This window comes from Ascidia mentula, chromosome 2 (genome assembly GCF_947561715.1).
Source record: "Ascidia mentula chromosome 2, kaAscMent1.1, whole genome shotgun sequence".
Classification (NCBI taxonomy): Eukaryota; Metazoa; Chordata; class Ascidiacea; order Phlebobranchia; family Ascidiidae; genus Ascidia; species Ascidia mentula.
The window spans coordinates 19,815,350-19,826,745 of record NC_138567.1 but is presented as its reverse complement, the minus strand read 5'-3'; the positions used below and the strand labels follow the sequence as shown (position 1 = coordinate 19,826,745).

The following is an 11,396-nucleotide window of genomic DNA, read 5'->3' as shown; positions in this document are numbered from 1 at the left end:
AGTATACGAAATATGAATTGAATACAGATATAACCCATGGTTAGGAAGGTAACTTTTTTAAAGAGAGTGCCTCAACTTTTTTGAGTTCCACCAAACATGGGTACTTTTAACAACTAGAAGCAAAGTGAGTATGGGATATAAATAACTTTTTAAATACGGGTCAGTTTGTATAAAACTTTAGTGTGAATTCTATGTTGGCTTCATATTGAACGCTTTGGTTTCAAGTCTGTTTGTTCGTTTATGCACACAAAGGTGTCACAGAAGCCAACCACGGAACAAATGCGCAATGTATGGACTTTTCGACTCGCTTTTGGTGCAGCTCAAGAACAATGTTCAAACTATACTTAAATGTTCTTGTTTTGTTCAGTCTTGATGTGATGTTGCCCTTCCAATTTTATTGAAAAGTTGTTAAAATCACTAGGTTTTGCGAAACTGAAGTTTCGCTCACAAAGTTTTAGTGTAAGGTCCGGCCGTTATTATCATCAATGAAAAGTAAAAGAACGTGATGATGTCTGTGTTACACGAATGCGCTGCCTCTGGTGACAATGAGCGGTTGGAAGACTTACTTGATCAGCAAAAATTTAACAAAGACGAAAGAGACGAAGATTGGGGGGGTCGAACTCCACTGATGTGTGGCGTCATTTCCGGAAACGTCAGATCCGTCAAACTCTTACTTTTGGTTTGCTGGTGACGTGATTCGTTTCAAAGAAATAAATTTCCTTATTATTTCAGGCTGGAGCAAACCCAACCATGCGTAACGATGAAGGCAAAACAGCCGCGCACTTTGCTGCCGAAAGTGGTAGAAACGATATTCTCAGAATTTTGATAGAAAACGGAGGTGACGAAACAGCAATCGACAAGTAAGTCAATGAATTAAGTCAAACATATCATTTGCATGTTTCTGTCGTAGTTATGAAGACACGCCGATGACATTGGCGAGACTTTACGGTCACATGGAATGTGCCGACGTCATTTCCGCAGCTTTGCGTGACAAAATCACGTGAGTGCTTTCGCTTTGTGAAAAAAATGTGAAAATAATAGTCTCGTTGCAGCCTGCGCAAGCGACCTTACGATTGGCTACTCGCTACAACGAACTCGGATACGAAGAAAATTCCATCGTGGGATGAGGAACAAAGAAGGAGGAGGAAATCTGGGGATGATGATCATACGAGGAAAGGGAGAAGATCCGGAGGAAGATTTCTACCCTCATCCGATATTTGAAACAACCAAATTCAATGCAAAATTAACATAACAGAACTAAGTGTTCCTGGAATAAAATCGGTGTATTTTATTTTTTGGTGTAGTTGGGAAATATTTTTTAAATTGCGTTGATTTCAACATGTTGACAAATTTAGTAAGGGGAATTACCAGGAACCATTGTAGCAACACGCATGTTTCCCTACGGCCGTAGACGTTTGTTAGTCTGTTATGACGATCTTTATGCGCAATACAAACCATACTTTGCGTAAATAGAAAAATGAATGCAACACTTGGTATTCCAAGGCGGACACCCATCCAAGTACTAACCAAGCCCGAGGTTGCTTAACTGCCGAGATCGGGTGCTTTCAATCTGGTATGGCCGTAGACGTTTATTAGTCTGTTTTGACGACATTTATGCGCAATTCAAAGCATAATTTGGGTAAACAGAAAAATGACTACAACACTTGGTATTCCTAGGCGGTCACCCATCCAAGTACTAACCAAGCCCGAGGTTGCTTAACTGCCGAGATCGAACGAGATCGGTGCTGTTAACCTGGTATGGCCGTAGACGTTTGTTAGTCTGTTATGAAGATCTTTATTCGCAATTCAATGCATACTTTGTTTAAATAGAAAAATGACTACAACACTTGGTATTCCTAGGAGGTCACCCATCCAAGTACTAACCAAGCCCAAGGTTGCTTAACTGCCCAGATCGAACGAGATCGGGTGCTTTCAACCTGGTATGGCCGTAGACGTTTGTTAGTCTGTTTTGACGACATTTACAGGCAATTCAAAGCATACTTTGTGCAAACAGTAAAATGACTACAACACTTGGTATTCCTAGGCAATCACCCAACCAAATACTAACCAAGCCCGATGTTGTTTAACTGCCGAGATCGAACGAGATCGGTGCTTTTAACCTGGTATAGACTTAGACGTTTGTTAGTCTGTTATGACGATCTTCATGCGCAATTCAATGCATACTTTGTGCAAACAGTAAAATGACTACAACACTTGGTATTCCTAGGCGGTAACCCATCCAAGCCTGAGGTTGCTTAACTGCCGAGATCGAACGAGATCGGTGCTTTTAACCTGGTATAGCCTTAGACGTTTGTTAGTCTGTTATGACGATCTTTATTCGCAATTCAATGCATACTTTGTTTAAATAGAAAAATGACTACAACACTTGGTATTCCTAGGAGGTCACTCATCCAATTACTAACCAAGCCCAAGGTTGCTTAACTGCCGAGATCGAAGGAGATCGGGTGCTTTCAACCTGGTATGGCCGTAGACGTTTGTTAGTCTGTTTTGACGACATTTACAGGCAATTCAAAGCATACTTTGTGCAAACAGTAAAATGACTACAACACGTGGTATTCCTAGGCGGTCACCCATCCAAGCCTGAGGTTGCTTAACTGCCGAGATCGAACGAGATCGGGTGCTTTCAAACTGGAATGGCCGTAGACGTTTGTTAGTCTGTTTTGACGACATTTATGAGCAATTCAAAGCATACTTTGTGCAAATAGAAAAATGACTACAACACTTGGTGTTCCTAGGCAATCACCCATCCAAGTACTAACCAAGCCCGAGGTTGCTTAACTGCCGAGATCGAACGAGATCGGGTGCTTCCAACGTGGTACGGCCGTAGACGTTTGTAAGTCTGTTTTGACGATCTTTATGCGCAATTCAAAGCATACTTTGTGTAAATAGAAAAATGACTACAACACTTGGTATTCCTAGGCGGTCACCCATCCAAGTACTAAGCAAGCCCGAGGTTGCTTAACTGCCGAGATCGAACGAGATCGGGTGCTTTCAACCTGGTATGGCCGTAGACGTTTGTTAGTCTGTTTTGACGACATTTACAGGCAATTCAAAGCATACTTTGTGCAAACAGTAAAATGACTACAACACGTGGTATTCCTAGGCGGTCACCCATCCAAGCCTGAGGTTGCTTAACTGCCGAGATCGAACGAGATCGGGTGCTTTCAAACTGGAATGGCCGTAGACGTTTGTTAGTCTGTTTTGACGACATTTATGAGCAATTCAAAGCATACTTTGTGCAAATAGAAAAATGACTACAACACTTGGTGTTCCTAGGCAATCACCCATCCAAGTACTAACCAAGCCCGAGGTTGCTTAACTGCCGAGATCGAACGAGATCGGGTGCTTCCAACGTGGTACGGCCGTAGACGTTTGTAAGTCTGTTTTGACGATCTTTATGCGCAATTCAAAGCATACTTTGTGTAAATAGAAAAATGACTACAACACTTGGTATTCCTAGGCGGTCACCCATCCAAGTACTAAGCAAGCCCGAGGTTGCTTAACTGCCGAGATCGAACGAGATCGGGTGCTTTCAACCTGGTATGGCCGTAGACGTTTGTTAGTCTGTTTTGACGACATTTACAGGCAATTCAAAGCTTACTTTGTGCAAACAGTAAAATGACTACAACACTTGGTATTCCTAGGCAATCACCCAACCAAATACTAACCAAGCCCGATGTTGTTTAACTGCCGAGATCGAACGAGATCGGTGCTTATAACCTGGTATAGACTTAGACGTTTGTTAGTCTGTTATGACGATCTTTATGCGCAATTCAATGCATACTTTGTGCAAACAGTAAAATGACTACAACACTTGGTATTCCTAGGCGGTAACCCATCCAAGCCTGAGGTTGCTTAACTGCCGAGATCGAACGAGATCGGTGCTTTTAACCTGGTATAGCCTTAGACGTTTGTTAGTCTGTTATGACGATCTTTATTCGCAATTCAATGCATACTTTGTTTAAATAGAAAAATGACTACAACACTTGGTATTCCTAGGAGGTCACTCATCCAATTACTAACCAAGCCCAAGGTTGCTTAACTGCCGAGATCGAAGGAGATCGGGTGCTTTCAACCTGGTATGGCCGTAGACGTTTGTTAGTCTGTTTTGACGACATTTACAGGCAATTCAAAGCATACTTTGTGCAAACAGTAAAATGACTACAACACTTGGTATTCCTAGGCGGTCACCCATCCAAGCCTGAGGTTGCTTAACTGCCGAGATCGAACGAGATCGGGTGCTTTCAAACTGGAATGGCCGTAGACGTTTGTTAGTCTGTTTTGACGACATTTATGAGCAATTCAAAGCATACTTTGTGCAAATAGAAAAATGACTACAACACTTGGTATTCCTAGGCAATCACCCATCCAAGTACTAACCAAGCCCGAGGTTGCTTAACTGCCGAGATCGAACGAGATCGGGTGCTTCCAACGTGGTACGGCCGTAGACGTTTGTAAGTCTGTTTTGACGATCTTTATGCGCAATTCAAAGCATACTTTGTGTAAATAGAAAAATGACTACAACACTTGGTATTCCTAGGCGGTCACCCATCCAAGTACTAAGCAAGCCCGAGGTTGCTTAACTGCCGAGATCGAACGAGATCGGGTGCTTTCAACCTGGTATGGCCGTAGACGTTTGTTAGTCTGTTTTGACGATCTTTATGCGTAATTCAAAGCATACTTTGTGTAAATAGAAAAATGACTACAACACCTGGTATTCCTTGGCGATCACCCAAACAAATACTAACCAAGCCCAAGGTTGCTTAACTGCCGAGATCGAAGGAGATCGGGTGCTTTCAACCTGGTATGGCCGTAGACGTTTGTTAGTCTGTTTTGACGACATTTACAGGCAATTCAAAGCATACTTTGTGCAAACAGTAAAATGACTACAACACTTGGTATTCCTAGGCAATCACCCAACCAAATACTAACCAAGCCCGAGGTTGTTTAACTGCCGAGATCGAACGAAATCGGTGCTTTTAACCTGGTATAGCCTTAGACGTTTGTTAGTCTGTTATGACGATCTATATTCGCAATTCAATGCATACTTTGTGCAAACAGTAAAATGACTACAACACTTGGTATTCCTAGGCGGTCACCCATCCAAGCCTGAGGTTGCTTAACTGCCGAGATCGAACGAGATCGGGTGCTTTCAAACTGGAATGGCCGTAGACGTTTGTTAGTCTGTTTTGACGACATTTATGAGCAATTCAAAGCATACTTTGTGCAAATAGAAAAATGACTACAACACTTGGTATTCCTAGGCAATCACCCATCCAAGTACTAACCAAGCACGAGGTTGCTTAACTGCCGAGATCGAACGAGATCGGGTGCTTCCAACGTGGTACGGCCGTAGACGTTAGTAAGTCTGTTTTGACGATCTTTATGCGCAATTCAAAGCATACTTTGTGTAAATAAAAAAATGACTACAACACTTGGTATTCCTAGGCGGTCACCCATCCAAGTACTAAGCAAGCCCGAGGTTGCTTAACTGCCGAGATCGAACGAGATCGGGTGCTTTCAACCTGGTATGGCCGTAGACGTTTGTTAGTCTGTTTTGACGATCTTTATGCGTAATTCAAAGCATACTTTGTGTAAATAGAAAAATGACTACAACACCTGGTATTCCTTGGCGATCACCCAAACAAATACTAACCAAGCCCGAGGTTGCTTAACTGCCGAGTTCGAACGAGAACGGTGCTTTCAACCTGGTATGGCCTTAGACGTTTTTTAGTCTGTTATGACGATCTTTATGCGCAATTCAATGCATACTTTGTTTAAATAGAAAAATGACTACAACACTTGGTATTCCTAGGCGGTCATCCATCCAAGTACTAACCAAGCCCGAGGTTGCTTAACTGCCGAGATCGAACGAGATCGGGTGCTTTCAACCTGATATGGCCGTAGACGTTTGTTAGTCTGTTTTGACGACATTTATGGGCAATTCAAAGCATACTTTGTGCAAATCGTAAAATGACTACAACACTTGGTATTCCTAGGCGGTCACCCATCCAAGCCTGGGGTTGTTTAACTGCCGAAATCGAACGAGATCGGGTGCTTTCAACCTGGTATGGCCGTAGACGTTTGTTAGTCTGTTTAGACGACATTTACAGGCAACTCAAAGCATACTTTGTGCAAACAGTAAAATGACTACAACACTTGGTATTCCTAGGCGGTCACCCATCCAAGCCTGAGGTTGTTTAACTGCCGAAATCGAACGAGATCGGGTGCTTTCAACCTGGTATGGCCGTAGACGTTTGTTAGTCTGTTTTGACGACATTTACAGGCAATTCAAAGCATACTTTGTGCAAACAGTAAAATGACTACAACACGTGGTATTCCTAGGCGGTCACCCATCCAAGCCTGAGGTTGCTTAACTGCCGAGATCGAACGAGATCGGGTGCTTTCAAACTGGAATGGCCGTAGACGTTTGTTAGTCTGTTTTGACGACATTTATGAGCAATTCAAAGCATACTTTGTGCAAATAGAAAAATGACTACAACACTTGGTATTCCTAGGCAATCACCCATCCAAGTACTAACCAAGCCCGAGGTTGCTTAACTGCCGAGATCGAACGAGATCGGGTGCTTCCAACGTGGTACGGCCGTAGACGTTTGTAAGTCTGTTTTGACGATCTTTATGCGCAATTCAAAGCATACTTTGTGTAAATAGAAAAATGACTACAACACTTGGTATTCCTAGGCGGTCACCCATCCAAGTACTAAGCAAGCCCGAGGTTGCTTAACTGCCGAGATCGAACGAGATCGGGTGCTTTCAACCTGGTATGGCCGTAGACGTTTGTTAGTCTGTTTTGACGACATTTACAGGCAATTCAAAGCTTACTTTGTGCAAACAGTAAAATGACTACAACACTTGGTATTCCTAGGCAATCACCCAACCAAATATTAACCAAGCCCGATGTTGTTTAACTGCCGAGATCGAACGAGATCGGTGCTTTTAACCTGGTATAGACTTAGACGTTTGTTAGTCTGTTATGACGATCTTTATGCGCAATTCAATGCATACTTTGTGCAAACAGTAAAATGACTACAACACTTGGTATTCCTAGGCGGTAACCCATCCAAGCCTGAGGTTGCTTAACTGCCGAGATCGAACGAGATCGGTGCTTTTAACCTGGTATAGCCTTAGACGTTTGTTAGTCTGTTATGACGATCTTTATTCGCAATTCAATGCATACTTTGTTTAAATAGAAAAATGACTACAACACTTGGTATTCCTAGGAGGTCACTCATCCAATTACTAACCAAGCCCAAGGTTGCTTAACTGCCGAGATCGAAGGAGATCGGGTGCTTTCAACCTGGTATGGCCGTAGACGTTTGTTAGTCTGTTTTGACGACATTTACAGGCAATTCAAAGCATACTTTGTGCAAACAGTAAAATGACTACAACACTTGGTATTCCTAGGCGGTCACCCATCCAAGCCTGAGGTTGCTTAACTGCCGAGATCGAACGAGATCGGGTGCTTTCAAACTGGAATGGCCGTAGACGTTTGTTAGTCTGTTTTGACGACATTTATGAGCAATTCAAAGCATACTTTGTGCAAATAGAAAAATGACTACAACACTTGGTATTCCTAGGCAATCACCCATCCAAGTACTAACCAAGCCCGAGGTTGCTTAACTGCCGAGATCGAACGAGATCGGGTGCTTCCAACGTGGTACGGCCGTAGACGTTTGTAAGTCTGTTTTGACGATCTTTATGCGCAATTCAAAGCATACTTTGTGTAAATAGAAAAATGACTACAACACTTGGTATTCCTAGGCGGTCACCCATCCAAGTACTAAGCAAGCCCGAGGTTGCTTAACTGCCGAGATCGAACGAGATCGGGTGCTTTCAACCTGGTATGGCCGTAGACGTTTGTTAGTCTGTTTTGACGATCTTTATGCGTAATTCAAAGCATACTTTGTGTAAATAGAAAAATGACTACAACACCTGGTATTCCTTGGCGATCACCCAAACAAATACTAACCAAGCCCAAGGTTGCTTAACTGCCGAGATCGAAGGAGATCGGGTGCTTTCAACCTGGTATGGCCGTAGACGTTTGTTAGTCTGTTTTGACGACATTTACAGGCAATTCAAAGCATACTTTGTGCAAACAGTAAAATGACTACAACACTTGGTATTCCTAGGCAATCACCCAACCAAATACTAACCAAGCCCGAGGTTGTTTAACTGCCGAGATCGAACGAAATCGGTGCTTTTAACCTGGTATAGCCTTAGACGTTTGTTAGTCTGTTATGACGATCTATATTCGCAATTCAATGCATACTTTGTGCAAACAGTAAAATGACTACAACACTTGGTATTCCTAGGCGGTCACCCATCCAAGCCTGAGGTTGCTTAACTGCCGAGATCGAACGAGATCGGGTGCTTTCAAACTGGAATGGCCGTAGACGTTTGTTAGTCTGTTTTGACGACATTTATGAGCAATTCAAAGCATACTTTGTGCAAATAGAAAAATGACTACAACACTTGGTATTCCTAGGCAATCACCCATCCAAGTACTAACCAAGCACGAGGTTGCTTAACTGCCGAGATCGAACGAGATCGGGTGCTTCCAACGTGGTACGGCCGTAGACGTTAGTAAGTCTGTTTTGACGATCTTTATGCGCAATTCAAAGCATACTTTGTGTAAATAAAAAAATGACTACAACACTTGGTATTCCTAGGCGGTCACCCATCCAAGTACTAAGCAAGCCCGAGGTTGCTTAACTGCCGAGATCGAACGAGATCGGGTGCTTTCAACCTGGTATGGCCGTAGACGTTTGTTAGTCTGTTTTGACGATCTTTATGCGTAATTCAAAGCATACTTTGTGTAAATAGAAAAATGACTACAACACCTGGTATTCCTTGGCGATCACCCAAACAAATACTAACCAAGCCCGAGGTTGCTTAACTGCCGAGTTCGAACGAGAACGGTGCTTTCAACCTGGTATGGCCTTAGACGTTTTTTAGTCTGTTATGACGATCTTTATGCGCAATTCAATGCATACTTTGTTTAAATAGAAAAATGACTACAACACTTGGTATTCCTAGGCGGTCATCCATCCAAGTACTAACCAAGCCCGAGGTTGCTTAACTGCCGAGATCGAACGAGATCGGGTGCTTTCAACCTGATATGGCCGTAGACGTTTGTTAGTCTGTTTTGACGACATTTATGGGCAATTCAAAGCATACTTTGTGCAAATAGTAAAATGACTACAACACTTGGTATTCCTAGGCGGTCACCCATCCAAGCCTGGTGTTGTTTAACTGCCGAAATCGAACGAGATCGGGTGCTTTCAACCTGGTATGGCCGTAGACGTTTGTTAGTCTGTTTAGACGACATTTACAGGCAACTCAAAGCATACTTTGTGCAAACAGTAAAATGACTACAACACTTGGTATTCCTAGGCGGTCACCCATCCAAGCCTGAGGTTGTTTAACTGCCGAAATCGAACGAGATCGGGTGCTTTCAACCTGGTATGGCCGTAGACGTTTGTTAGTCTGTTTTGACGACATTTACAGGCAATTCAAAGCATACTTTGTGCAAACAGTAAAATGACTACAACACGTGGTATTCCTAGGCGGTCACCCATCCAAGCCTGAGGTTGCTTAACTGCCGAGATCGAACGAGATCGGGTGCTTTCAAACTGGAATGGCCGTAGACGTTTGTTAGTCTGTTTTGACGACATTTATGAGCAATTCAAAGCATACTTTGTGCAAATAGAAAAATGACTACAACACTTGGTATTCCTAGGCAATCACCCATCCAAGTACTAACCAAGCCCGAGGTTGCTTAACTGCCGAGATCGAACGAGATCGGGTGCTTCCAACGTGGTACGGCCGTAGACGTTTGTAAGTCTGTTTTGACGATCTTTATGCGCAATTCAAAGCATACTTTGTGTAAATAGAAAAATGACTACAACACTTGGTATTCCTAGGCGGTCACCCATCCAAGTACTAAGCAAGCCCGAGGTTGCTTAACTGCCGAGATCGAACGAGATCGGGTGCTTTCAACCTGGTATGGCCGTAGACGTTTGTTAGTCTGTTTTGACGACATTTACAGGCAATTCAAAGCTTACTTTGTGCAAACAGTAAAATGACTACAACACTTGGTATTCCTAGGCAATCACCCAACCAAATACTAACCAAGCCCGATGTTGTTTAACTGCCGAGATCGAACGAGATCGGTGCTTTTAACCTGGTATAGACTTAGACGTTTGTTAGTCTGTTATGACGATCTTTATGCGCAATTCAATGCATACTTTGTGCAAACAGTAAAATGACTACAACACTTGGTATTCCTAGGCGGTAACCCATCCAAGCCTGAGGTTGCTTAACTGCCGAGATCGAACGAGATCGGTGCTTTTAACCTGGTATAGCCTTAGACGTTTGTTAGTCTGTTATGACGATCTTTATTCGCAATTCAATGCATACTTTGTTTAAATAGAAAAATGACTACAACACTTGGTATTCCTAGGAGGTCACTCATCCAATTACTAACCAAGCCCAAGGTTGCTTAACTGCCGAGATCGAAGGAGATCGGGTGCTTTCAACCTGGTATGGCCGTAGACGTTTGTTAGTCTGTTTTGACGACATTTACAGGCAATTCAAAGCATACTTTGTGCAAACAGTAAAATGACTACAACACTTGGTATTCCTAGGCGGTCACCCATCCAAGCCTGAGGTTGCTTAACTGCCGAGATCGAACGAGATCGGGTGCTTTCAAACTGGAATGGCCGTAGACGTTTGTTAGTCTGTTTTGACGACATTTATGAGCAATTCAAAGCATACTTTGTGCAAATAGAAAAATGACTACAACACTTGGTATTCCTAGGCAATCACCCATCCAAGTACTAACCAAGCCCGAGGTTGCTTAACTGCCGAGATCGAACGAGATCGGGTGCTTCCAACGTGGTACGGCCGTAGACGTTTGTAAGTCTGTTTTGACGATCTTTATGCGCAATTCAAAGCATACTTTGTGTAAATAGAAAAATGACTACAACACTTGGTATTCCTAGGCGGTCACCCATCCAAGTACTAAGCAAGCCCGAGGTTGCTTAACTGCCGAGATCGAACGAGATCGGGTGCTTTCAACCTGGTATGGCCGTAGACGTTTGTTAGTCTGTTTTGACGATCTTTATGCGTAATTCAAAGCATACTTTGTGTAAATAGAAAAATGACTACAACACCTGGTATTCCTTGGCGATCACCCAAACAAATACTAACCAAGCCCAAGGTTGCTTAACTGCCGAGATCGAAGGAGATCGGGTGCTTTCAACCTGGTATGGCCGTAGACGTTTGTTAGTCTGTTTTGACGACATTTACAGGCAATTCAAAGCATACTTTGTGCAAACAGTAAAATGACTACA

At 43.0% G+C, this 11,396-nt stretch overlaps 1 protein-coding gene, 17 non-coding genes and 19 pseudogenes across 18 annotated transcripts; 1 reads left to right on the top strand and 36 right to left on the bottom strand.

The window, feature by feature from the left end:
• The first annotated feature begins 373 nt into the window (after window positions 1–373).
• On the top strand, window positions 374–1,336 carry LOC145889667 (ankyrin repeat domain-containing protein 66-like). The gene is made up of 4 exons (XM_082980660.1): window positions 374–679; window positions 733–860; window positions 911–1,000; window positions 1,053–1,336. The coding sequence occupies exons 1-4, from the start codon at window positions 506–508 to the stop codon at window positions 1,219–1,221; spliced, it is 561 nt and encodes a 186-aa protein (XP_082836786.1). The 5' UTR covers window positions 374–505; the 3' UTR covers window positions 1,222–1,336.
• A 142-nt stretch (window positions 1,337–1,478) lies between these two features.
• On the bottom strand, window positions 1,479–1,587 carry LOC145892710 (5S ribosomal RNA; annotated as a pseudogene).
• A 65-nt stretch (window positions 1,588–1,652) lies between these two features.
• Window positions 1,653–1,770, bottom strand: LOC145892234 (5S ribosomal RNA). The gene has a single exon (XR_014400980.1). It is a non-coding gene; the product is annotated as a 5S ribosomal RNA (ribosomal RNA).
• A 65-nt stretch (window positions 1,771–1,835) lies between these two features.
• Window positions 1,836–1,954, bottom strand: LOC145891446 (5S ribosomal RNA). The gene has a single exon (XR_014400236.1). It is a non-coding gene; the product is annotated as a 5S ribosomal RNA (ribosomal RNA).
• A 65-nt stretch (window positions 1,955–2,019) lies between these two features.
• On the bottom strand, window positions 2,020–2,137 carry LOC145892733 (5S ribosomal RNA; annotated as a pseudogene).
• A 237-nt stretch (window positions 2,138–2,374) lies between these two features.
• LOC145892061 (5S ribosomal RNA) lies at window positions 2,375–2,493 on the bottom strand. Its single transcript, XR_014400822.1, has one exon. It is a non-coding gene; the product is annotated as a 5S ribosomal RNA (ribosomal RNA).
• Window positions 2,494–2,731: 238 nt separating this feature from the next.
• LOC145892427 (5S ribosomal RNA) lies at window positions 2,732–2,850 on the bottom strand (annotated as a pseudogene).
• Window positions 2,851–2,915: 65 nt separating this feature from the next.
• LOC145891221 (5S ribosomal RNA) lies at window positions 2,916–3,034 on the bottom strand. The gene has a single exon (XR_014400027.1). It is a non-coding gene; the product is annotated as a 5S ribosomal RNA (ribosomal RNA).
• A 238-nt stretch (window positions 3,035–3,272) lies between these two features.
• LOC145892426 (5S ribosomal RNA) lies at window positions 3,273–3,391 on the bottom strand (annotated as a pseudogene).
• Window positions 3,392–3,456: 65 nt separating this feature from the next.
• Window positions 3,457–3,575, bottom strand: LOC145891220 (5S ribosomal RNA). The gene has a single exon (XR_014400026.1). It is a non-coding gene; the product is annotated as a 5S ribosomal RNA (ribosomal RNA).
• Window positions 3,576–3,995: 420 nt separating this feature from the next.
• Window positions 3,996–4,114, bottom strand: LOC145892060 (5S ribosomal RNA). Its single transcript, XR_014400821.1, has one exon. It is a non-coding gene; the product is annotated as a 5S ribosomal RNA (ribosomal RNA).
• Window positions 4,115–4,352: 238 nt separating this feature from the next.
• LOC145892385 (5S ribosomal RNA) lies at window positions 4,353–4,471 on the bottom strand (annotated as a pseudogene).
• A 65-nt stretch (window positions 4,472–4,536) lies between these two features.
• On the bottom strand, window positions 4,537–4,655 carry LOC145891219 (5S ribosomal RNA). Its single transcript, XR_014400025.1, has one exon. It is a non-coding gene; the product is annotated as a 5S ribosomal RNA (ribosomal RNA).
• A 65-nt stretch (window positions 4,656–4,720) lies between these two features.
• Window positions 4,721–4,839, bottom strand: LOC145892431 (5S ribosomal RNA; annotated as a pseudogene).
• Window positions 4,840–4,904: 65 nt separating this feature from the next.
• On the bottom strand, window positions 4,905–5,022 carry LOC145892724 (5S ribosomal RNA; annotated as a pseudogene).
• Window positions 5,023–5,260: 238 nt separating this feature from the next.
• LOC145892630 (5S ribosomal RNA) lies at window positions 5,261–5,379 on the bottom strand (annotated as a pseudogene).
• A 65-nt stretch (window positions 5,380–5,444) lies between these two features.
• LOC145891217 (5S ribosomal RNA) lies at window positions 5,445–5,563 on the bottom strand. The gene has a single exon (XR_014400023.1). It is a non-coding gene; the product is annotated as a 5S ribosomal RNA (ribosomal RNA).
• A 65-nt stretch (window positions 5,564–5,628) lies between these two features.
• LOC145892717 (5S ribosomal RNA) lies at window positions 5,629–5,746 on the bottom strand (annotated as a pseudogene).
• Window positions 5,747–5,811: 65 nt separating this feature from the next.
• Window positions 5,812–5,930, bottom strand: LOC145891464 (5S ribosomal RNA). Its single transcript, XR_014400253.1, has one exon. It is a non-coding gene; the product is annotated as a 5S ribosomal RNA (ribosomal RNA).
• Window positions 5,931–6,514: 584 nt separating this feature from the next.
• LOC145892384 (5S ribosomal RNA) lies at window positions 6,515–6,633 on the bottom strand (annotated as a pseudogene).
• Window positions 6,634–6,698: 65 nt separating this feature from the next.
• On the bottom strand, window positions 6,699–6,817 carry LOC145891216 (5S ribosomal RNA). Its single transcript, XR_014400022.1, has one exon. It is a non-coding gene; the product is annotated as a 5S ribosomal RNA (ribosomal RNA).
• Window positions 6,818–7,237: 420 nt separating this feature from the next.
• LOC145892059 (5S ribosomal RNA) lies at window positions 7,238–7,356 on the bottom strand. Its single transcript, XR_014400820.1, has one exon. It is a non-coding gene; the product is annotated as a 5S ribosomal RNA (ribosomal RNA).
• A 238-nt stretch (window positions 7,357–7,594) lies between these two features.
• On the bottom strand, window positions 7,595–7,713 carry LOC145892382 (5S ribosomal RNA; annotated as a pseudogene).
• Window positions 7,714–7,778: 65 nt separating this feature from the next.
• Window positions 7,779–7,897, bottom strand: LOC145891214 (5S ribosomal RNA). Its single transcript, XR_014400021.1, has one exon. It is a non-coding gene; the product is annotated as a 5S ribosomal RNA (ribosomal RNA).
• Window positions 7,898–7,962: 65 nt separating this feature from the next.
• LOC145892429 (5S ribosomal RNA) lies at window positions 7,963–8,081 on the bottom strand (annotated as a pseudogene).
• Window positions 8,082–8,146: 65 nt separating this feature from the next.
• On the bottom strand, window positions 8,147–8,264 carry LOC145892723 (5S ribosomal RNA; annotated as a pseudogene).
• Window positions 8,265–8,502: 238 nt separating this feature from the next.
• Window positions 8,503–8,621, bottom strand: LOC145892629 (5S ribosomal RNA; annotated as a pseudogene).
• A 65-nt stretch (window positions 8,622–8,686) lies between these two features.
• LOC145891213 (5S ribosomal RNA) lies at window positions 8,687–8,805 on the bottom strand. The gene has a single exon (XR_014400020.1). It is a non-coding gene; the product is annotated as a 5S ribosomal RNA (ribosomal RNA).
• Window positions 8,806–8,870: 65 nt separating this feature from the next.
• On the bottom strand, window positions 8,871–8,988 carry LOC145892716 (5S ribosomal RNA; annotated as a pseudogene).
• A 65-nt stretch (window positions 8,989–9,053) lies between these two features.
• Window positions 9,054–9,172, bottom strand: LOC145891463 (5S ribosomal RNA). The gene has a single exon (XR_014400252.1). It is a non-coding gene; the product is annotated as a 5S ribosomal RNA (ribosomal RNA).
• Window positions 9,173–9,756: 584 nt separating this feature from the next.
• On the bottom strand, window positions 9,757–9,875 carry LOC145892381 (5S ribosomal RNA; annotated as a pseudogene).
• Window positions 9,876–9,940: 65 nt separating this feature from the next.
• Window positions 9,941–10,059, bottom strand: LOC145891212 (5S ribosomal RNA). The gene has a single exon (XR_014400019.1). It is a non-coding gene; the product is annotated as a 5S ribosomal RNA (ribosomal RNA).
• Window positions 10,060–10,124: 65 nt separating this feature from the next.
• Window positions 10,125–10,242, bottom strand: LOC145892731 (5S ribosomal RNA; annotated as a pseudogene).
• A 237-nt stretch (window positions 10,243–10,479) lies between these two features.
• LOC145892058 (5S ribosomal RNA) lies at window positions 10,480–10,598 on the bottom strand. Its single transcript, XR_014400819.1, has one exon. It is a non-coding gene; the product is annotated as a 5S ribosomal RNA (ribosomal RNA).
• Window positions 10,599–10,836: 238 nt separating this feature from the next.
• On the bottom strand, window positions 10,837–10,955 carry LOC145892379 (5S ribosomal RNA; annotated as a pseudogene).
• Window positions 10,956–11,020: 65 nt separating this feature from the next.
• LOC145891211 (5S ribosomal RNA) lies at window positions 11,021–11,139 on the bottom strand. Its single transcript, XR_014400018.1, has one exon. It is a non-coding gene; the product is annotated as a 5S ribosomal RNA (ribosomal RNA).
• Window positions 11,140–11,204: 65 nt separating this feature from the next.
• On the bottom strand, window positions 11,205–11,323 carry LOC145892428 (5S ribosomal RNA; annotated as a pseudogene).
• Between the last annotated feature and the right edge of the window lie 73 nt (window positions 11,324–11,396).